This window comes from Periplaneta americana, chromosome 16, assembly GCF_040183065.1.
Source record: "Periplaneta americana isolate PAMFEO1 chromosome 16, P.americana_PAMFEO1_priV1, whole genome shotgun sequence".
Lineage (NCBI taxonomy): Eukaryota > Metazoa > Arthropoda > Insecta > Blattodea > Blattidae > Periplaneta > Periplaneta americana.
The window spans coordinates 113515281-113540910 of record NC_091132.1 but is presented as its reverse complement, the minus strand read 5'-3'; the positions used below and the strand labels follow the sequence as shown (position 1 = coordinate 113540910).

The following is a 25630-nucleotide window of genomic DNA, read 5'->3' as shown; positions in this document are numbered from 1 at the left end:
TTTGTTTTAAGTTCAATTGAAAATGATATTGTAAAATTACCCACAAAATTTATTCACAAACCAATAAGCCCAGCTGAAAGATAAGCATAACTTTAAGGGAAAAACCAATTATATACATACTTTACTTTTACTTTTTACAATGTTATTTTTTTTTTTCATTTAGGAGCATTTATTTAGGAAATAATGTTACAAATAAAAAAATAATGTGAGAAGGATGTTGTTGCACTTCTCTCCTTTGCTCGGAATTCCATTTCACTTACTATTTCACACTGAAACTTTTGCTTCAGTAGCTAAATCTGCCGCAACGTGTGTGTCCTTCAATTATGAATCACTTTACTCAATTGTATTAACAGTTCTGGTTGTTGCAAAACATAGATTTGTTATTGTTTACGTTAGTTCTTCTTGTTGGCTGATGTCGAACAGGGATTTGTGTTTACTCAATTAATATCTCGTCTTCATTAGTGGAGAAACTGCAGAAAGATTTTTGTTTTACCGCCATTATGGTACGTATGATGTATAAATCACATGTTATTAATTCATCACCTACTGTAATTTTACAATTGGTTTCTCGGCGATGATCGCCAGGTTTTTGCCTCCAAGGCAAACGCCGACGATGTTCGTCGAGCCCAGCGACGTTCGTTGACGTTAATCGCCGTCAAAAAACCATGCACATTCAAATCAACGGGACAGAATCCCAGCGAAGAGCGCCAACGATGATCGTCGGCGAAGATCGCCGTAGCCAAACCGTAGTTTAAAAGGCGGTAAGCAGCGTCGGTACCATGTCGCTCAACAGATCCTCTGTCTACGAGCAGGAACATAAGGTTTCGTACAGAATGGGAAGAGGAATTTATTCACTGGTCTGTAGAAGAAAATGTAATATGTTGCTTTACTAAACGGTTCAATAAGTAGTAGTATATAGAAGCGACATTACATGGCATTACGCTGAATACACAGGCATAACAGGTATTATTACTATTATTATTATTATTATTATTATTATTATTATTATTATTATTATTATTATTTATCAGCAAGTGTTACCATAATTCTTATATACATGCCTCAATATATAGGCTTACATCTTCCCTTGAATGATAAAATAATTACTAGGCTACGCTATATCTCCATTTTAATTTTTTTTATCTTTTGGTGACTATGATCAGTTATTAACTAGTTATTGATTTATTATTATCAATAATAGTAATAATAATAATAATAATAATAATAATAATGATATTAATAACAATAATCATAGCATTGCCAGTAGCAGCAGTAATAATAATAATAATAATAATAATAATAATAATAATAATAATAATAATAATAATAATAATAATAATAATATAGAGAAACTGATTGAATATTACGTGCTAGTGTAGTAATGAAACGAGCTATTAAACTACAAGAACTGAAATCAGTGATAAATCATCGTCATGAAGAGAAAGATGATATGAATAAAATGTAAGAAAGCCAGCTATCTAGTGGCGAACGAAATAGCTCGTTCTCTTAAGCGTTCCAACAAAGGAGAGTTTTTTAAAAGCATAATGATCAAAGTAACTGAAATAATTTGTCCAATGAAAGTTGTTAATTAATTTTGAAAAACTGCGCTTTCTCGACTAAATATCCAAAAGGGATTTCAGGAGATTTCTGATTGTGTTCACTAGGAATATTAAAAAAAAAGCAAGAAAATTTATATAAATATATATATATATATATATATATATATATATATATATATATATATATATATATATATATATATATATATATTACTGGATCTTGATGACAGTAGTGACATTACTGATACAGCAAAGCTTGCTATTTTTATTAGCGGATTGATGAAGAGCTGAGTGTTAGTGCACGAACCGCCATTGGTTGTAGTTTTCATGCAATGTACCTCTCCCCCGTCTCTTTACTTCATAGACTGTCTCTCGCGTGTAGTCACTGCCGTTCGAGTTTTGGTCACCGCTGCCCTATAGCTTTTGTGGTGGGTGAGAAACCGTTTCGCTCGAAGCTCTTTCGTTCTTCTGTGCCCCGTAAATGTTGAAGGCCTATAACAGAGACCTCTGACTTAACTTCCCTTAAAAATTACTTGTCGTCCTCTAGGTTTGAATCTATGAACCTCCGATCTATTTGCGAATATAACTACTTAATGTTTAACATCTGGGCAAGTGTATTGAGCAGAATCCCCTGAATTGAAATAATAATGATCACGAGATGTAACATATAGGTTCACAATGTTTGTGTTAGAATAAAAACTTCATGGAGGATTTCATATCGGGGTGAGAACTATTTGTTAGGTAAAATTCATTATACAGGTACCCTGCTATAGAATGATTGAGGAATGAATTGTTTCGATATTACAGAAAAACAATCTATGATTTCTCTGGAGTCGTTTCCTTTACGAACAACATTATACTTCAAATTTACGACAACCGTCGATCAGGGTTCAAACTTCTGCGTTGGCGGAATTGTCTTTTTGGTGGACAAAACCACGGTTGTGAAGGTTTTTCTCTGGATTCTCCCGATTTTTACCTCATAGTTACCACAATTCCTCTTTCATTATCATCTGTGTCTCGAAAAAAATTCAGCATTTGTATTTGCTTGACGCCGAATCTATCGTCCATCAGGATGAGTGTGTCAGAGAGAGAACAATAATTGTTTGTATGCATCTGAAGTCTGATTGTATTGTATTGTATTTATTAACATTCCATGGTATTCATACATTGTTTCACAGCTAGAATATGGAACAAGTCAAAAAACTTAATACTATTATAAAGTCTTAATTTATAGTCACAGTCTAGATGAAATATATACAGACGAGATTTACAATATAGTCTTCTAGTACAACACAAAGTTTTAGTATCAATTTCATGAAGCGTTATTGATTGTCATGAATTCATCTACAGAATAGAAGGCGTGAGAAATTAGGTACTTCTTTAATTTGGTCCTAAATAATTTTGTTTTGAGTTTCATTTTTTATATCCATAGGGAGGCTATTAAAATTGTTACTGCCATGTAACGCACTCCTTCTTGATAGCACGATAGACTTTCCGATGGAGTATGAAAGTCATTTTTTGACGTGTATTTATGCTATGAACTGTTGAATTAGTTACAAAGTTTTCACGATTACATACGAGGAAGATTATTAATGAAAAGATATACTGACAAGCCATGGGCATTATTTGTAGTTTTTTGAAAATAGTCCTACACGATTCCCTAGATTTGGCACCTACTATTATTCTAATTTCTATTTTTTGTAATAGAAATATATTGTTACTATCTGTGGAATTTCCCCAGAATATTATTCCAAACCTCATTACCGAGTGGAAGTATGCAAAGTATATTGTTTTTAAGGTATTGATATTTACTATCTTTTGCATAGATCTAATAGCAAAACAACCTGATCATTATAATATGCTACTAGTCAGTGATGTATGAAATGGAGGGGGAAAGGAACTGGCTACCATCTGGCTTAGTTGTGTCATGAGTATTTCGTTATTGGTGTCACTTATGAAGTTCAAAGCTGTTTTTGGACAGTTCACCAAAGAACAGCAACCAGTGTGGTTGTTCTTCGCGTTGGCAGTGGTGATGGTGGGTACTAAACGACTAATAGAGACTCCCAAATTCTTCCTGTCTCACCAACGACACAAAATGATGCCTGGAGAAAAATGCATAGTGTGACGGGTAGTGGAGGCGGTTTAACCGGGGAGCACAATCGAGATGCAACTCATTTTAACACGGGTGCACAAAAATCTTATTTGGACGAAGTGTTTAGGAATGCCTTGTATTCCGCTAGATAAGCACCTCTACATCTACTCAATTTAGTTTAAAGTAAAATCTATTGTCCTCGGATGGGTTTAAATTCTTGAATCTGAATTATAATAGGAAAGGTCGTAACATACACAGTCTGCCGGACATTTTGAATGGTTTTTTTAGTTATAAGACTTAAACTGAAATTCATCCTCTTCTCTTTCTTTGAATTAGGCTACGATTAGGCTATAGGCCTACTTCCACTTCCAAAGACAGTCCATCTATATTGTTAATGAGTTACAAATATTTCTTATTCCTTTAGGTAATAGTATAGTAAAGTGTATAGTAACATTCTTTGTATATCTTCATACCAGCTGACTTTTAGATTTTGTATTTTATCCTTTAGGTTAAATATTTCCAATTCATCTCTTATGTTTTGAATAAGTTCCTTCTCCAGTGAAGTGTAGCGAACACAAGAATTTCATCTCTGCAGTTTTTTTTATATCGAATCTGTTAATAGTCCAGTTTTAACATGACGTAATGTCAGCATTGATACCGCCATAGTTTTATAAAGCTTTAGTTGTGTGGTTTTTAAAGTCTTACTTTTAATATTTTTTTTTTATTTTTATTATTCAACACATACAGTATACTGTAGAAACTCCTCAGTTTCTAGTTAATTCGTTCATTTCACTCTAAGAAACATTGAATCCCAGATAATAGAAATTGCTCACTTCTTCTGTCGGTTTATTATTGATCGTTATTTTACATCTTAGGTGTTCTATTCCAATAAAATCCATTACTTTCGAGTTTTCTTCGGAGACTCTCATGCAAGAGGACTATATATATAATAACCCTATTGCAGCGATGGGGGAAAAATAGCACAATGTGTTCCCTTCCCCTCAATCATAGTTGAACCCCTCCCACTGCTAGCTAGCAGACTACTCATTCCTGTATCTGTTTCCGTCCACATCGCGACCACAAGTCTGCGAGTATCAGTGGTGGAATCATGTCCACATCAAAGTAAAAAGATACATTTACAAAGACGAATGGGCATATAAGTACTTTTGTGTTCCTCGAAACAACAAAGCATTGTGTTTGTCGTGCAGCAAGGAGGTATTCCGCTCCTTGTTTAGTGTGTTCCGGCATTTTAAATCCCTCCATGAACAGAATTATAGTGAGAAGAATTTGGCAGATAAATATATGAATTTGTATTTATATCGTGGTGACACTGTTATAACAGTAATCCTGATATTACTGTATCGTGACGGTTTTGTGTAGTCGTTTTACAAATTAAACGCTAATTTATGTCCTTTGAAATAGGATCAGAAATTGGAAGAATTAAAACATTCATTAAAAACCAAAGACGAGCCAGCTTCAATTTGTTTAGCAACAGACATACTTAGTGTCAGTTATATTTTCTCAAAACATATAGTAGAGAAATTTAGGTGTTCTCGGAAGGGAGTAACAACTTCGGCCCAAGGTTTTATAACATGATAATAGCTAAATTCCTAAACATACAATTTGCTAATGCCGCTTATTTAGAAAAAAATCAATTAAAAATTGCTGTTAACAGAGAAAATTTAAAGTTCAATTATTGTGTTTTTCTCTTCTTCTTCTTTTTTATCTTTTACTCTGTTATTTAATAAAAATGTCTTAACATTATGTGGAGTATTCCCTGAGCACGAGTATGTAACTTACTCTTTCTGGGGCTGCTAGAGTGTTTTATGTTAAAAAATCAATATGTATCTTTGTTCTGGCAATAAAGTATTATTATTATTATTATTATTATTATTATTATTATTATTGTTGTTGTTGTTGTTGTTGTTGTTTCTTTTGTAACATTATTTATCATCATCATCATCATCATCATCATCATCATCACCATCACCATACAAGGATTAAGCCATAGGCTTGTTCCGGTTTCATGAAAGCTAGAATTGTTAAAATTGTTCAGACCATCTTCTGTGTGGGCGTCCAATATTTCTCTTTCCATAAGGTCTATAATTTAACAACAGTTTTGGAAATCTTTCTACTGGTATTCTATCAATATGTTGTTTCCAGGAGTTCCTATATTTAACTATTCGATCAGTGACTTTGAAAATATTTAATTTTTTTCTTATAGCTTCAGTTCGATTTTTTTCTGTTAGATTATATCCTGCTATATTTCTTAGAAATCTTATCTCTATTGCTTCCAATCTTTGTTCTTGTCTGTCAGTGATCGTCAACATTCCGATCCATACATTAATATAGGAACAGCAATTACTTTATAAAATTTCATTTTTGTTTCTTTCCTCGTATTTTTAAGGGTTCTTTTAATAGTACCACACATCAGATTAAATTTATTTATTTTGTCATTAATATCTTCGCTTTTAATATAGAATAAGTTAAAACCTAAGCATTTAAAACTATTCACTTGCTCTAAAATTGTATTATCAATTACTATTTTTGCTCTTAAGGAATCATGTCCTTTAAATGCTAAAATGTTAGTTTTATTATTTGATATTTTTAAATTATAATTGGCACTTATTTCTTCCAATGTAAAAATGGCTCTTTGTAGATCATCTTCAGTACTGGAAATCACTAATACTAAATATTTTCATTAAAGCAATCGGACATTATTTATATATTTCTTAATTATTCGTGCTATCAGTTCACCTGTTGCAAGAAAAGTATTTGCATTCTATTTACTTTGTTCATTACTTATCCGATCCGATTACGGAATGAAGTAACACAATTATTATTTTTGTTCTATTTATGTAAATACATTTTAATTAATAAAATGTAAACGCTTGTTTCGTCCTATTAACATTTATCAGCACCCTATTAGTTTAGGTCAGGAGTATTACAACACAACTATTACATCGCGTTTCTACTGGGTTACGCCGCTGCACAGCTTTGGACTCGCCTTGTAAACAATCAAACGAAATACGCCTGACCTTGCTGTTTTAGACGTGGAGTGAGTAATGGTGGGTTTACACGTGCATGGATTCACTGGCGCCAATAGCTATTGGCGCGCAAGTAAAAACAACTTTCACGTGTAAACCTATAGTGGCGTGCAAGTTTAAACATTGCATGCAGTGTTTCGAAAAGTTGTGGCATTCTAACTTTTCAATGCGCCAGTGGCGACGCATGCGCAAGCGGTTCATTTCTGTTACACGTGTAAACATGAAGTTTCTCATCGACACGCCAGTATTGTACAGTACGTAGTCCGCTGATGTCTTTGCATCAAGTTTTATAAATTTGATTTATAAGAATGAGTAAGTGCAATTCTGAGATAGTCACAAAGTTTCTTTACGTATATGAAAAACACCAGAGTTTGTGGGATCTGAACTCTAATCTTTATATATATATATATATATATATATATATATATATATATATATAAATTGAGATGCCAGAATAAAGGGTTACGAAAACATGGCAAGGACAATGAAAATTGATGGATTCACATCAACAAACCTAAAGTAACATGATTTCCAGTTGCTGATAGGATTTTGTACCAAGTAGTGCAAATAAGAGAAATACAGTCGTCAGAAATTTTGAGAACTTTGTATAAGAAGATTACAGTCTTAATTTATATACAATTTAAGACTGGAAATTCAAAAGGGGCTAAGTGTCATCTACTGAAAAATGAGATTTCGACGTGTGTGCGTGCTATTTACCTATACAAATACTGTAGTTTTCTATCTAAGGGTAGGTCTTTCACTGCAAATCCAGCAATCTCCAGTCTCCCCTATTTTCAGCCTTCCTCTTAATCTCCGCATATGTCTCATTCATCTTAATGATGTCTATTACGTGATATCTTCTTCTGCCCCGAACTCTTCTCCCGTTCACCATTCCTTCCAGTGCATCCTTCAGTATGCAGTTTTTTCTTAGCCAGTGACAAAGTTCTTTCTCCTAGGTTAGCAGAATATACTCAGTTTTCTGCCAAAACATTCCTTTGCCTTTTGACTTCTTGGCAGCAGCTCATGTTACTACGCATAGCACTTTGGGAGTTACGATAGGTAGCGAAATCCGGTTGCGAAAGCCAGCTATAACGGGTGGGGGATTGTCGTGCTAACCACACGATACCTCCATTCTGGTTGGATGATCGTCCACCTTTTCTTCGGCATGTGGTGAGCGTGGGGCCAGCAGCCGGCTGGTGGTCTGGACCTTTCATGGGCTGTCGTCATGGATTATTATTATTATTATTATTATTATTATTATTACATGTAATAGATTATCAGAATTGTCTTTTGTCATCTGTAACATTAGTAGGTATCTGTGTTGAAAGTTCTTTTAGAATTCTCGCAGATGTATTTAAATTCTCCCTCCGAACAATCCATTTTTTCACCCATAATATACAATCTTCTGGTATGTCTTTTCTTTATTCCAAGTTATAAATCATCTCCTCAACCAACAAAGTTATTAGACTATTAGGCAAGCGCTATGAACAAGTTCAACTTCACTTGACATGTTATGTCCTCGTGCAACATTCAGGTAGCAGCCTCACTTGAAAATGGCACTGGCGAGGTAAAATAAAGAAACTCGTGTAAACCTTTACTGGCGCAAAAGTATGACTGGCGTGTTAACTGGCGCCAGTATATCCATGCACGTGTAAACCCACCATTTGCTGCTTATGTTCGTTCCACCCCTTTTCCCCATCGCTGCCCTATTGCTTTCATGTTATATTTACTTACGTGTTTGATTCCTCATTGAGCAGCCAGATGAGTTAAGGCTGATTCACAATAAACTGGGAACGGAAACGATAACGAGAACGGAAATATTTAAAAAATAAAGGTATTTAAATGTGAGCATTCACAATTAACGAAAAGCTTGCCGGAGCCCGGGAACGAGAACGTGGAAGTTAATTGTGAATGCTCACATTTAAATACATTTATTTTAACAATATTTCCGTTCTCATTGTCGTTTCCGTTCCCGGTTCATTGTGAACCAGCCTTTAGACGCGATTCACAGCAGCCTGCTAGCTTAGTATAACGCAAGACATTTCATAGTGAGGTGGAGGTTCTGCTGAGAATGAATACAAGTCTAAGGGAGACTACCGATATTGTTTATAGTAAACAGGAAGATGTACAAAAGGAAAACAATCTATTAAAAAAAGAAGGTGAAATATTTAGAAGAAGAGAAAAGGAGGAACAATATAATCTTCTTTGGTGTTGAAGTGCAAGTGAAAGAACATTATTGGGACACGTGTGAAGTGATAGTGAATGTGTGCTGGGAGTGGTTGACATTGAAAATGAACATAAAACTGTTTCGACGATGAATTTAATAACAGGTTATGTTTTTCCTGAAATAGACAACAAGGATTAGGTCTTCTATAGTTAATAAGTATAAAGGTATTTTTGTTACGTACAGGCGGAATTATTTAGTTAGCTATGAGAAAACTGGCAGTGAAGTTGAATGAGAAAATTAGTGTAAATAGCTATTCGTGTAGCTGAGAATAAGAGAAGTGAAGTAGTTTAATAAAGTGTGATAAATTAGAAAAGGGGATAAGTGAAAGTGAAAGGACATGAAAGACATAGTAAAGAGCAGATATTAAGGTCACGATTCATCTGTGTTTAAGCTGTAAGTAGTGTAAGTAAGGGAATGCTGACCCTTTTCTAATTCGTGCTATAAATTGCTAAAATAATATTAGGCCTACTGTACTTAGTCACCTGCTAACAATATGGTATTCAAGATATTGTCAGTAATTTTAAGTTAGCTTTTAATCGTTCTTTCCATTGTCTAATGATCCCGTCAATATTGATGTACTATATCAAACAATGCAAGATATTGTACATTAGTAGGCATACAATCATGTTTATCTCCTTGATTTGTCTTTATTGATTCATTACGAAGTTGAATTTCTATGTTTGATCTAAATTATAAACTTTGCATTGTTCTTATCAAGAGATCTGGAAAGTTTTTTTTTATACATGATTCCAGAGCTTCTTTTGCAACAGCCTACCTGGAATTATTGCATGATGTAAATTAACAGAGCGTTTGCATTCCATTTTCAGAACACTGACAATGAATTACAAGACACAACTGTCGCTTCTGTTCCTTCTCTCATGGATATACACAACTCGGGTGAGTAAAAAAAAAGGATAATTTATCTTTATTTGCCAATTTAGAGTTTCCTTATTTAGTAAATTTTTATTGGTTTATTTTACGACGCCTTATCAACTGCGATGATTATCTAGAGTCTGAGTGAAATGAAAGTGATAATGTCAGAGAAATGAGTCCAAGGTCTAGTACAGAAAGTTACCCAGCATTTCCTCTCAATGTGTTGAGAGAGAACCTCAACCAGGTCACTTGGCCCAACCAGAATTTGAACCTGGGTCCCTTTCGTTTCACGGTCACGCATGCTAACTGTTACTTCACAGCGGTGGACATTTGTTAATAAAAATGATTGTTGTCATTGTTTTTCACTGCTATTACTAATCACGAGGTGAGATATGGTCTTTTATTTCCTGATTATACGAAGCTTAAAGAGAAATATAATAGTAATGTTGCAAAAATACATTTCAAAATTTACACGGAAATACACGGACATCATTTTATTTTTACTTCAATTTTTATTCTACCCGAGTTTTTTAATGTACTTCACTCCCACCCCTTCTACTAATGAAGTTCAACCGTCCTGCACACAGATCCAAGACCGCATATACAGTCATAGTAGCCTTACGATCATAGTAAACAGTATGTTCCAAAAATATGTTCGCGTTTTTCAGTGACGAAAGAGCTTTCAATATTAAATCATTTTCGCACAGGTACTGTCATCCATTTGCCTACGTCGCATTCCGGTTTTCCCCACCTGCTTCTATTCGCCTCTCTGTAAAGGCTAGTGGCTGGGCTGTCTTAGCTCTTTTCTGAGAGCATTAATTTCTGTTAGGAATTGGACGTCTACGTAATATTATACAACTGTTTAAAATAACTTAAATAAAAGAGCCTCGTTAAGTAATTAACTCTCACGTGATTTCCCCCCCCCCTTTCTACGATCCTGCGACATAATCACTTGGACGGACAGTAGATAGCATATCTGAGTAATTTCATCTTTTCGGATCGAGCAGAAGTGAAGATTGAATTTACAGCACGTAAGGTGCTCTTTTATAGAGTAGGTACAGAATTATTTCAACATGAGTTACTAGTACGAAGGACGAAACTGGTAATTGGAATTACATACATTAGAACTGAAGCCTATATCGAAATGAACGGCCACCGTTTTGAAAAATGCGTTTAAATATCCGTATTATAATTATTTTTCAATTTAACTTCATTCTCTATAGTGTATGCCAATGTGCTGTAGACAGTATAATATACACTGCATAATGAATACTTCCGCATGGATAGCTCAGTTCGTGAGTAAAAACACTCGTTGTTAATACAGTACTGTATTTTGATTAAACTAAAACCTAATGAAAATTATCGAACTCAAAAGAGTGATTTTCTTAGTTTACGTAAATGGATGAACTAATTTTCTTCCCTCCTATACCTATTTAAGTGATTTGTTTGTATATTACACCAGTATCATCGAACTCCAGTCGTGGGAGAGGATAGGAAACGGTGATTCCGTTTCTAAACCGTTGGTCCAAAGATATAGCCAGGTTAATATTAGAAATGTTAGTAAAAATAAAATGATGTCCCTGTATATTTTTTCTACTGCTGCACATACAGCGATATCACCAAATCCAATGGCCCTTTCTAGCAATTGTGTGGGAAAAGCATTTTACATTACGGTCTATACTGGAAACAATAAAACATTCAATGTTAAAATTTTATTCAGTCACGAAATCTAAGTGAAACTCTCTCATTTATCCGCAAAAACGTAAATAACATATTACAGTATATTCTAAGTACGAGTAATATGCTAATGTTATTATTTAACTAGATTATTTTAATTATTCCAGAACCTGTAAGAACACGAGAATTTGAACTTTCAGTGTCTTTGCCTCTTCTTAAAAGTTGGAAGGCAGAACAGGTTTGTTATAGCCTGCTCATTAACACTTTTCTTCAAATATCAGTTCTTGAACTTCGCATGTTTCTGACATCAAGTACGATGCAGCGAACTCCTGCCATTCAGAAACATTATAAGATAGGTAGATAGGTAGGTAGATAGGTAGGTAGATAGATAGGTAGATAGGTAGGTAGATAGATAGATAGATAGATAGATAGGTAGGTAGGTAGGTAGGTAGGTAGGTAGGTAGGTAGGTAGGTAGGTAGGTAGGTAGATAGGTAGATAGGTAGATAGATAGATAGATAGATAGATAGATAGATAGATAGATAGATAGATAGATAGATAGATAGATAGATAGATAGATAGATAGATAGATAGATAGATAGATAGATAGATAGATAGATAGCTACTTTATAGCTTGGACATAAATACATTATGCATTAGCAACGTCAATATAAATAGAATCATACAAAATTGTTTGCCAAGTTAAAATATTCGTTAATACTATACAAACTGTGTTCATATAATTTTCTTTTAATTAACGATTTGAATGAATCGTAATTTAAATTTTTAGTTGAGTTAGGTAAGCTATTATAAAACTTCAGAGACATATAATAAAAACTGTTTTATGTAGTCTTGTGTCTGCATAAATCAAGTCCTATATCGTAACAACTTCTCGTATGGTGTTCGTGAAAATGGAAGTTCAAAGGGAAATTATCAATATTCACTTTGGTGTATAACAAACACTGCAATACATATAGCGATGGAAGAGTGAGTTTTTATTTTATTTTAGTAGGTTATTTTACGACGCTTTATCAACATCAAGGTTATTTAGCGTCTGAATGAGATGAAGGTGATAATGCCGGTGAAATGAGTCCGGGGTCCAACACCGAAAGTTACCCAGCATTTGCTCATATTAGGTTGAGGGAAAACCCCGGAAAAAACCTCAACCAGGTAACTTGTCCCTACCGGGAATGGAACCCGGGCCACCTGGTTTCGCGGATAGATGCGCTAACCGTTACTCCACAGGTGTGGACGGAAGAGTGAGAATTTTACAGGATTGAAATAATGGTTTACAATGTTCTTTTGGTCCAACACCACAAATAATTCTCACTGCTTTCTTCTGTAATTTAAAAATATTAAAAGATGAACTATGATTCCCACATAATAAAACACCATATTGAAGATGACTATGAATATATGAAAAATATACTGTTAATAGCACTGTTGTATCCACAGTTTTAGACAAACATCTTAACATAAATATTCCTTTAGATATCTTACCCGAAATCATATTGATATGGCTATCCCAGCCCAGACCACATTCAATATAAATACCCAAAATTTTGATGTTATTATGAAAAGCATAACTTTTTCTATCTAAGCTAAATTTAAGATCTGTCACTTTACTTTCATTAATATATAAATAATTAGAAGAACACTATGACTTAATTAAGATATCATTCTCATCTAACAAATCTTGAGAGTCAGAATAACAATCAGCAGCTAGCTGAATAGCCACATCGTCAGCAAATAGATAAGGGTTTACAGAGTTATTATTAACAACACTAGGTAAGTCATTAATATAAATAATAAATAATATAGGGCCTAAAACAGATCCCTGAGGTACACCATAAACTAAAGACTTGAACTGTGATACTGAACCATTATAAGCTACACACTGTAATCTATTATTTAAGTAAGAATTTATAAGATTCTTTGCCTCTGAACTAAAACCATAAAACATTAATTTGTCTGCTAATATATAATGGGATATGGTGTCAAAAGCTCTTGTCATATCATAAAATTTACATAAAACAGATTTTTTTCTTTTCAAGACCTTTCAAACATTCACCTACTAGTGAAAGAATAGCGTCACAAGTATTACGATTTTTACGGAAACCAAATTGGGAAGTAGAAAATAAATTATTGGACTCAAAATAATTAATTATCTGATCATTTATAAGAGATTCAAATACCTTGGCCACTATAGGTACAATAGTCACTGGCCTATAATTTTCCATATCTGATTTTACACCTTTCTTAAAAATGGGAATAACTTTAGAATACTTCAAGATTTTAGGAAAATAAGACATTCTAATACACTTATTAAATAAAATACTTAATGGTTCACAAATGTAAGGCGAAGCTAACTTAACTATTACAGTATTAATACCAAAGATGTCCAAGCTTCTATTATTACTTAGAGATAAAATTTTTTATGCACATCCTCAACTGAAAATTCTCTAAAATTAAACGAATTAAGAGAACCATTTATATTACTTAAATCTAAAAAAGTACTAAAATTATTTACGCTGGGTTCAGTACCATTAACAATGTCACTAACCTTATTGATAAAAAAATCTTTAAAAGACTCATTTGAACTCGTTAGATTTTTTATTACAGACCATATTGCCTTAGATTTATTAGTTGCTTGTAAAATTAATTCAGAATTAAATTTTCTCTTAGCCAATTTGATTTCAGAAATGTATTTACGTTTATAATCCAAATAAGCATTCTTTGCAATAAAGCTTTTACTCATTTTATAAATGTCATGTAATTTTAAAAATTGATATTTCATCATACGTAAATTATCATTATACCAGGGTTTACTTTCAACAACTTTGTTTGTACGAAATTTGAAAGGTAGAGAATTATCTAGTGCATTAATAATCAAATTGATAAAACCTGAAAACATATCATCAATACTAGCTAAAGTATAAAGAGGAAGCCAATTAATTAGAGACAATAAAAAAGTAAAATACAGCTTACCCCAGTTGCTAATGAACCTGTAAGGAGTAATAGATACGTAATTACTCTTTTCATTATTAGTCTGATCAACCTTCGCTCTAAGTAAAATAGCATCATGATCAGATCGAACAGTATGAACAACAGATACAGAAACCTATCCTCATGAATTGACGTTGCTATATTATCAATGCAAGTACCTAGCCCAATTTGATTTGGTCTGGTTATTTCATCTACAACAGTTCTAAGACCAAAGCTAGTTAACATATTGCACAATTTATGTTTATGCTGACTGGCATTATTTTCTAAAAAATTAACATTAAAATCAGCACATAAAATGATAGAATATTTATCTTTTGTATTAAAAATTAATACTAATACCTTGTATAAAATATCTAAGAAATCATTAAAATTGTTGTAATTGGGTGAACTATAAACAACTAACACGATAGTATTACAGTTTTCAATCAACACTCCAGTAATTTCACAGACAGATTCCACTGAAAACTTACTACACATTTCAAGTGGTTTAAATCTAATATCATGTCTTGTAAAAATAGCCACACCACCCCGTTTTAGCACAGATCTGCAATATGAATTTGCTAAACAAAATCCTGGAATATATACATTTTGAAATTCATTCACACTAATCCAATGCTCAGTCACACATATTAAATCCATATTAAACATATCTATTAAAGAGTCAATTTCATCTCGCTTATTTAATAAGCCTTGGAAATTCCAATAAAATACTTTCAAACAACTATCACAATCATTGCTGTTCGAAACCGTCATATTTGCATCAATCACTACCCGTTTAAAAACCTTTGACGTGGTTGAAAAAAACGTCTTACACAAAGCATTATCAGGCCATATTTCCGGGTTAAGAGCAGTTTCAAGATGAATCTCAGAGATTTCAATCTTAAAGGAGGAATACTGATCGGGATGACGGGAATTCAATTTCTCACAAGAGATTACAGGTATATCAGCTTTAAGAAAGTTCACTAAATCTTCAGTTGTTGTACTGGGTGCAAGTCTATATAATTATACATGAAGCGCTACGGTTTTAGGCACACCCGTTAATTTCAAAGCATTTGAATCAGTACTCACTCTCTTTCCTACTAACATATGATGATTCCTATGTTTACGTTTCACAACATCAGTCCAAAGTTCATTTGCTACTTTTGACTGATTAGAATGGGGTAATACATGTTGTTGCCGCTCAGCTACTTTTTGAACAACATTCTCCTGATCAATATTATTGTCATACTTAGACGCTGCAGCACTATCACTCGTAGTCTTCTTAATAAACTTAGCAGATTTATTCTTAGATGTGTTTTCAGAGTTGATTAACATTTCTTGACTCCGAGCAGACGGAACTTCACTAACCGTAGTCATCTTGTAGGCCTCACCATTCTTATAATGAACTGAAGATAGTAAGTCATTATGCTTACGTAAAATATCATTTTTTTCTCTTAATTCATTAATAATTACGTCTTTTTGTTACAATATATACATAACTAATCTAATGTCTATTTTATTATTACTATCAGCAAAATCTTTTAAAGCTTCGCACACAGTCACATTTTCAGTGGTTTCACTTATATTAACATCGAAATTTTCACAGCATATAACTGAAGAATCATTAATAAATTTAATATTACGCACCAATTTTGCACAACTAAGATGAAAAGCACAAACACAATTCACACACTTAATAGCATTTGAAACTGTCTCTTTGCAACGCTTGCAGGTTATACGTGGTACAGTCATTAAGTTCTAATACTGAGCGCATAGTGGCGTTGTGGTGCACTATAGCGCATAGGTGGCGCCATGGTATGATACCTTGTCAGTTAGTCTCTCGACCCAACAAGAGACAGTTGAGTGCATGCACTGTAAGCAGAACTACGGTCTTTGTTGTGACGGTGATTTGAATGCGCGCGTCGGAATTCGAGTATGTTGCAGTTTGAGCAACGGGCAAACGTCACGTTCTGTCAGAAATTAGGCGAAACTGCTATAACCGATCATAACTGGAGACGAAACATGGTGTTTCCTTTACGATCCGCAACTGAAGCGACAATCCGCCACCTGGAAAACGCCATTATTTCCACGACAGAAAAATCCGCAACAAGACAGGTCAAAAGGCAAGGTGATGCTTTAACAGTTTTTTTTTTATTCAAATGGAATTGTTCACATAGGATTCATCCCACAAGGTGCAACTGTAGACAAGATCCTCTACAAAGAGATTCTTGGCCGTTTAAGCAATTCAATTCGTCGTAAGCGTCCTGAGCTTTGGCATAGGAAGAATTGGCTGTTGCTACACGACAACGCCCCTGCACATCGCTCCATCCTTGTCCAAGAGGAACTTGCAAGGCAACAGGTCGCTGTTTTGCCACACCCTCCGTACTCACCTGATCTCGCACTATGCGATTTTTTTTCTCTTTCCCCTCATGAAATCAATCCTACGAGGGCGTAATTTTTATGCGGCCGAAAAGGTCATGACTGCCACAAGAGAAGCCGTACGGCATCTTCCTGCCAACATCTTTCAGCGGTGCTTCCAGCAGCTACATCAACGTTGGCAGACGTGCATAGCGGCCAACGGCGACTATATTGAGGGAGGATGTCGATCTGTTTAAGTGTACGCCGTATCACGCGGCATCTTCTGAGACATCCAGATTCTTGTGGGTGCCTACCCTTCAGGCGTCAGTGTCAGAACTTAATGACTGTACCACGTAGTAGTACCAGTTGTCTTACTTGGCGATGAAAGCTATCTCCAGGCATGGGGAGACCTGAGCGTATGCGTCCGCTCGCTATGAGAGACAGGAATAAGCTTGGCCCTTCATTGTCTTTCAAACCACACATAAAAAATTCAGTAATTACAATTTGTTTATTTTCGTAATTATGGAATTGACATTGTTGTTCACGGCAATCTCGATCTTAGGTGTTTTTATGACCGTGAAATTCATAACCGGCTTAACTTTAAACTAATATATTTTATCACATTTTATTTTCCGTTTAATTCCATGACTACCGCAAAAAACGGTTCCCAGGCGTTTCGTCAACATCCATTACCATTTCGTCCAATCTTATTTTTGATCCGCACTAATCTTTCCTCTATTGTACTCGTAAGTAGATATGTCCATGAATTCTTTGTCCACTCCCTTTTCGCTCACAAAGGTTTTTCGTTCATACGATATACGTGCGTAGAAAATAATAATAATAATAATAATAATAATAATAATAATAATAATAATAATAATAATAATAATAATGCCATATTAAGTACAGTCTTCTCTTGGTGAGAAGATTTGGGTACACTCGAATTCCAATCGGGTTGGTTCATTACAGGTACGAAAGGTAAACAATGAATTACACTGCGTAACAAATTTTAACTTTTTTTTTGCGCTGGGCATGTGATACATGTTTTCTATACCGGCTATTCCATATGCAATCGATCAGTAAAAACCTCACATTTTTTATACTCTAATTTTTTCCCTATTTATACAAGGTGCTGAGGACAGTGCATCTGCAAAAATATACTATCGAAAGTCAAACGGTTTTCGTATTGTTCAGCGACAAATTTAGCGTATTTTAGAAAAACGAGCCTCTTTCAGCGCTCAGAACTCTGGAACCATTTACTGCAGAACATTGAACGAGAGCTCATTTTGAAGCTGACATTTGGTAGGTTATGTTAAGAAGCAATCCTTATTTTTATTATATACAGAGAGACATATCTGATTTTACTTACTTCTAGGCGTTTTGCCAATTTGTAAAAATGTAAAAAAATATTGAGAAGAAAACCTTGCATTATTAAGAGGGATTCGGCATTGTTTGCTTAGTGGTACGGCAATAACTTTCGAGGGTATTAAATAAATTATTTTCACACTCCTAGACTTGAACGGCGCAGTAACGCACGCACTGGTCGAGAGCTGAAGATAAGCGAGCGTTGGGAGGAGGAGTCATGCCATCCTCTGAGACAACGGTGTGGCATATTTAGTCTCCAGTACGCGACCAAAAGTAGCCAAGTTGCGTGTGCATTTTATAAGTGCAAGTGTTGTGACCCAGTATTTTTTCAAGTTTATATTTATTATTATATGTTATTCGTTAAGGCATATTTGTGAAACCATCATGGTAAGATAAAGTATTTCAAAACAATATCGATCAAATTATTGAGTTAAATACGTGTCTTTCGTGAGCGCTTCCGTAATGTAAATATTTTATATATTGTAACAAAATTTATTTCACAGGTTGCTTAAAATAGAGGAAAAATCTTACTCAGGTGACCGCTACTCGAATACCCTTCAACTTACGCGTTACGAAAGGGTCAATGTTAAAGGGCTTCGGAAAGTATCCCGTTCGATTGCAGAAAAATTTGGCGTACCTGAAAAGTACCAAAACATAATTCGATTATGTACATATTGCAGATTGAAAGTAAATAAATCACATTCTTTAGATAACGCACTTCAATCACGAGAAATCATAGAAAAAAATGTTCAGCCAACTTGCAGTGTTCAAGTTGAGAGTTGTGGTAATAACAGCAACAGTAATAATGAAGAATCGGGTAAGGGTGAAACGGAATGTGTTGACAAGGCAACCCTCACTACTTTAAACGAGACACTCACTGTGATTGGCGTGAAAAAGAAGAAAATATATCAGAAAAAGTATCCCCAAACTAAACTAAAGCATATTCTTCTGCAGAAGGGAGCGTGGAAGTTCTCTGCAAGAAATATCAACATTTGATTAGTAAATGTTTGGATGCAGTCTTCTTTCTTTTGTCATTTTACTCCTGTGTGAAAATCTGCGATAAATCTAGCACAGCCAAGCGCTGCTAGACGACACATCACGTGTTTGTCTCCTGGCCTTGCTTCCCTCGGCTAGCTCCCGCCTCACAGTCAGCTGGTTAGTTCACGCGCGTACTATTTATTTCCTTTATTTGATATTTGCAATACTTTCTTATCAACGTACCATCAGTAAAAAATATGTGTTTATTTGTACTTTCAATGCGGAATCTAACCATATATTTTTATAATATTTTTTTCGTTGGCAAAGGCGTCTTAATGAGGAAAAATCTAAATTTCTCCATTTCCACAATAAGCAAGAAAATCTGTTTATATGTCAATATAAACTTTAATTTCTCAGCATCAAAATAAACCATAATTTTGATCATTGGATGAAAGGGTTTCGGAGCTACAATAGTTTAAAGTTGCTAATTTCATGAAAATACGATAAATTTAAATATTTTTAATTTAAACACTATGAAGTTCTGATGCCTCAAACTTTGCACAAAGCATTGTATCACTGTTGTCTACGAACAGAAAAAGTTTCATTGTATTTAGAAATTGCAAGGTCAATTTTTTCTATATTTCGGTCGATTTGAGATGGAATAGCTCGTATAATTGGAGCCTCATGAATACGAATATGACAATAAAAAACAGTTGTTGGTTACGGTTTTTGAGAAATTTACAAATGTATATCTATTCAAAATACTGCTTTGTATAATGACAATAAGGTTAAATACTCTCTGTTCAGAAGATTACAGCTCTCTTTTTCTGCATTTTCTTTTATACTGGACATCAGGTACATCACGAAATAAAGTTCAACAATAGTCTGCTAGAATATTGGTACTCCACTGTCCTTGGTATCTTTTTTCCATACTTGAAATTTATTGATAAAAGCGCTCACCATGCTCATCACTGAAATCATCAAAATTCTCGGGGAAAAAGTCAAGATGGCAGTGAAGGAAGTAAATTTTCAGGCTCTAGTTATCACCCATAGTTTCATAGCCAACAGTAAATTTTGCACTAGTTCTTCATAGTTGTCCCTTCTACGGTCAGCCAGAAAATTTAATACAACCTCCTTGAATGCAGTCCAGCCTCTTTCTCTTTTCCTTCCAGCAGAGATTAGAAGCGATTGTCCTTCATTATTTCTATAATTTGTGGCCCACTGAACACTCCCTCTTTTATTTTCGAGTCGCTAATAGCAGGAAATTTTTCCTGGATATGTTTAAATGCTTCAGTTTTATGATTCATCTCTTTAACAAAATTCTTCATTAATCCTAACTTAATGTGTGAAGGGGTAAAATTACTTTACTTTGAGGTACAAGGGGTTGATGTATAATATTTTTCTTCCCTGACTCTAGTGATTGTCATTTTATTTTGTAATGCTTATCTCGAGCGCGACTGTCCTATTCACACAGAAAGCAATATTGCATTCCAAGAAGCAATGCTACAACGTTCAAATCCGCACATATAAACAATTCGTAATTTGAATATTATCATTAAAGCACAATTTAAAGAAATACACATCTTACAGAGAATACTAACACCACGGAAATCTCCTGGTAAACTGAAGCGATTTCATATAGCGAACCTGTTTCTCCCCCTTCAAATGTAACCGGAAAGGGCAATAAAACAATTGTAGCTTCTGAAAGTGGTATTGACAAGGGGGTCTGTTCCAAAATATAAACTACAGTTAATGCCATTAAGGCTCACAGTGAAAGAAATACATATCTCAAGTAAAATCAGGTAAACTCAAGCGAATTCATACCGCGAACCTGTTCCCCCCTCCCTCCAAATAGACTCGTAAAAAGGCAATAAAATAATTTCCGTTTCTACAAGTGCTTCTAACATGGTGGCCTACTTATACTAATATTGTTTTCACATAATGGGTCGTCACATTTGTAAAATAAAGTAGTTACACATGAAATACTGTGATTTTTTTTTTAATAGAATGCATATAAAATTAATTATATTGTGCATCTCGAAAACCCGAACTGATGGAACTTTTTGCTTGTTATTTTTTAATTCAGGAGGTCGAAATTAGTCAGAATTTGTTAGTTTTACGTCTGGCACAAAATGGCTGTTGACCAGTGTTACATGCAATGATTTTTGAAGACACACTTGAATTGCATGCGTGGAGGACTCTCATAAGGGAAAGGTCGAACCCCCGAAAGTAGAACAAAATTAATTTGAAATATACTCTCAAACATAATATTGTCAGCTGCTTCTCTCCAGTAATGCAACACGACAGGGTGACTGAAACAAACTAGGTCTACTTGTTAATAGTTTTAAATGTTATTTATTGTATCAACAGTACCTGCTATTGGAAACTGTTATATTTAGATGCATTCATCCCCAGAGGGAGATTTAATCACATAGCCAACTGTTAGGCCTACTACAATGGAAGAGTGAAAAATTAAGAAACCATTTATTATTGATTTTTTAAATTTACATTCAAAAGACACTAATTAATAATAAGGAAGCGGGACGTGTTGAAGAGAACACAAACTCGCTGAAGAGAAATAAAATTGCAATCAATAATGAAACAATGAAATAAAACCTTTTCAGTTTATCAAAAGGTACCTACCAGTGTCTACACAAAGTTCAACGAAGCAAAATATATGTAGCTTTTTATAACCATGGGCCTACCAATGTTAGCTTCTTCGTGAAGCTGTAACTATCAGTCTTAAGACTTACACTTATACTTATACTTAGTGTAAACAATTGAAAGGGAGATGCTGCATAACTTTAAATTTGTTTGTACTTGTGTATGTGATGGCACGCAATTCGGATGCCTCCTAGGAAATCGTGGCACTCAACTCGGACATTTCTTCTTCTTTCCGAATGCACCGGAAGATTTGACTATTTTTTTTATTAATTCAATTTTGTAACTTATGATTCTCAAATACAGCTCAATGTTACGTACGCAATACATTTTATATCTGCACACAAATTGTTCTAGCTACCGTTGGCTTCAAAATGTATCTTTTTATTAGGGTACCGGATGTTGAGGTGTCCCGCGGATAACTGCAGAATAGTCGTTTGGATTTCTGAATTATCTCTTCGAGTGGATCCTATAAACATCCGAATATTCGAATGATTTCTGCTAATGATTTTGTGAAAACGGAAGCGCTACTCCCACATAATTATTGAAGGTCTACTCAGAGCTCTGTTTTCACTTCGTCATAGACCACGCTCAGAGGCAGTGGTACTCGCAAGCTTGAAGGAAGGCTGGGGAGAAGAGTGTATCAATTCACTACAACTCAGTAGCAAGAAGCGGGGCTACCCACAACCGCGATATAATACGCCGCGCTATATTCTTTTTCTGTGAATGCTCTGCATTGTTGAGTGTTAGTTTAATCAAAATGGCATGCATGTGTGTGCTACGTATTAAGTTTGTGTAAAATGGCTCATACTGAGAACGTTGAGGTTATTATTTGCAGAATTATAAGAGAAACCGTTATCAAGTCGGGCGTATGAAACAAAATGTTTACAAAGGAGATCGACACCACATTTACATATTAAAACAGCGGATGAAGAAAGACAAAAGAGAAAATTTCAATTTTGATGGTATAAGAAATACCCTTGGCTAATAGGGTGCTCTGAGACAAGTTATATTGTTATACCTGCATTCTGTTTGGGGGTGAAAATGAGTGGTCATCATCTTCTTGTGGGGTCTGTGTCACAAAAAATGTTGATAGAAAAATCGAGGAACATCTGCTGTATAAAAAGATATAAGGTAAGCAGATTTTTTCAGCCTACCCAGTATTTACACCTTAGCTTCGCCACTGATACGTGTAGACATAGTATTTTCACGTGTTCGTTTTGTTAGAACACACTTCGGACTGTGTTTGTTCTTATCGAGAATGGAACCTGTTCCTCGAAACTTATTAAGTAATTCAACAACGCAATGTTTCGATAGTTGTGAAGTCTCTGGACAGCGACGCCGAAATTGTACAGGGACATCATTTTATTTTTACTTCAACTTTTATTGTACCTGAGTTTTTGAATGTACTTCACTCCCACCCCTTCTACTAACGAAGTTCCAACTGTCCTCCACACAGAGCAAAGGCCGCAGTACTGAGTTAGTGATTATAGTACGTTTCAAAAATATGTTCGCGTTTTCCAGTGACGAAAGCTTCCGATATTGAATCATATTTCCGTACAGGTACTGTCGTCCGTTTGCCTACGTCGCATTCCGATTTCTCCCACCTGCTTCTGCTCGCTCCACTGTAAAGACTAGTGGTTGGGCTTTCTTAGCTCTTTTCTGAAAACATTAATTTCTGTTCTTGCTTCCGTCGGCCATACAAACTTACTGTAGCTGTTGCATTCGACGTCTGCTAGCAGTGAAGTAAACAGTACAGAGTATAGTGTGTTTCAGAAATATGGTTGCGTTTTCTATAGAAGAAAGAGCCTGTATTATTGAAGCTTATTTCCAGGGAAGGTATTTATGGAGATTAATTTTGTCATTTGTGTTTTTTAATATTAGTGTCGGAGGAGATTGTTGGATATTAATGGAAATTTTGGAAAATACAATTATTTTGAAATTGGAGTATTAACTCAGTATGAATATTACTTTCCAAATAATTAACATTAAAAGTTCGTTGGATTCTGGTAAAAGTGTGATATGGCCAATAGACAATATTTGTTGGATTGAAATTGTATTTAACACACATTCATTAAAATCGAAACAAAATTTGCAGCCTTCAAATTAACACTTTTAAATTATTAGTAAAATGTTGAATACTCAGACTTTCGAGGTCACTAATGTAATCAGAACACCTGGAAAACCATGTAATGTAGCTACTTGAATGTATAACAAATTCAAATGAAAAAAGGTCCGAAAAAAGAACTCAGAATATGAAATTCGCTATAAAAAGACGCAATAATAATAATTCGCGAATATGTTTATATTTCGCTATTAGAACTCTATTTCGCGATTTGTCGTGATTATTTTATTCGCACATTATTAATCAGAGTCACTTAATTCGCAGAGATTAGTAAAATCTATTGTATATCTATTATATCGTGATTTTCGCGATCTCCATAAACACCTGGTCCTGCTTATTTCGCACAGGTACGGTGTGTAGCATGACTGAATAACTTTATCTGTGTGCACTGAGCTGAAGTGAAGATTACAGTTACCGAAAGTACGGTAATATGCTGAATAAAGTAGCCATTATATAATGAATACAACCGCCTGAAGAGTTGAGTTTGTGAAATATTGTTAGTACTCTGCTGTATTTTGATAAAATAACGTAAAAGAACTCAACAAATTGAAAATCGTAATATCGTATTTCCCTGCAACATAAATGGATACACAGCTTTTCTCTCCTTCTATAGCCTTTAAAATGATTTATTTACATATTGCACTAGTAACACCAAACTCCTATAATGTAAGGGGTTAACAGTGTTTCCGAGTATAGCCAGGTTAATGTTAAAAATGTTGGTAAAAATAAAGTGATGTCCCTGTATTTCTCAATACAGTTCTGACAACTAACTGAGATTGACAATATAATGTGTCAGTAGAATTATTGTGTCCCCCGCTTAGTGCAAAAGCTGATAAGGCAAACCCATGCATTGTGTTCTTTGCCGGCCTTAAAACAAGCAAAATGACGGAAAAACCCTGCACACTGCTGCCAAGCGGTAATCTCGCAGGTTGGTAAGAATGCTGGTAACTTAGGTTTGACTCACTTTATATTATATTATGGTAAATTATACTATTGATTATTTTGGTTGGATGATTGTTCATCCCTGGTTCGGCATGTGTACTTAGGTTTGACTCACTTTGTATTATATTGTGGTAAATTATACTATTTATTATGCTGCTTAGATGATTGTTCATCTCTGGTTCGGCATGTGGACTTAGGTTTGACTCACTTTGTATTATATTATGGTAAATTATACTATTGATTATATTGGTTGGATGATTGTTCATCTCTGCTTCGGCATGTGGACTTAGGTTTGACCCACTTGTATTATATTATGGTAAATTATACTATTTATTATGCTGGTTGGATGATTGTCCATCTCTGCTTCGGCATGTGGACTTATGTTTGACTCACTTTGTATTATATTATGTTAAATTATACTATTGATTATTTTGGTTGGATGATTGTTCATCTCTGCTTCGGCATGTGGACTTAGGTTTGACTCACTTTGTATTATATTATGGTAAATTATACTAATGATTATTTTGGTTGGATGATTGTTCATCTCTGGTTCGATATGTGGACTTAGGTTTGACTCACTTTGTATTATATTATGGTAAATTATACTATTTATTATTTTGGTTGGATGATTGTTCATCTCTGGTTCCACATGTGGACTTAGGTTTGACTCACTTTGTATTATATTATGATAAATTATACTATTGATTATTTTGGTTGGATGATTGTTCATCTCTGCTTCGGCA

At 34.5% G+C, this 25630-nt stretch overlaps 1 protein-coding gene across 2 annotated transcripts in view; it reads left to right on the top strand.

Moving 5' to 3' along the window:
* The window catches only part of LOC138691096 (NPC intracellular cholesterol transporter 1 homolog 1b-like), a 121769-nt gene that overhangs the window by 708 nt on the left and 95431 nt on the right, over positions 1-25630 (top strand). For both annotated transcript variants that reach the window (XM_069812806.1, XM_069812805.1), the window contains exon 2: positions 9753-9822. In XM_069812806.1, coding sequence (XP_069668907.1) covers positions 9763-9822 — 60 coding nt within the window. In that variant the 5' untranslated portion in view covers positions 9753-9762. The remainder of the gene's footprint in view (positions 1-9752; positions 9823-25630) is intronic.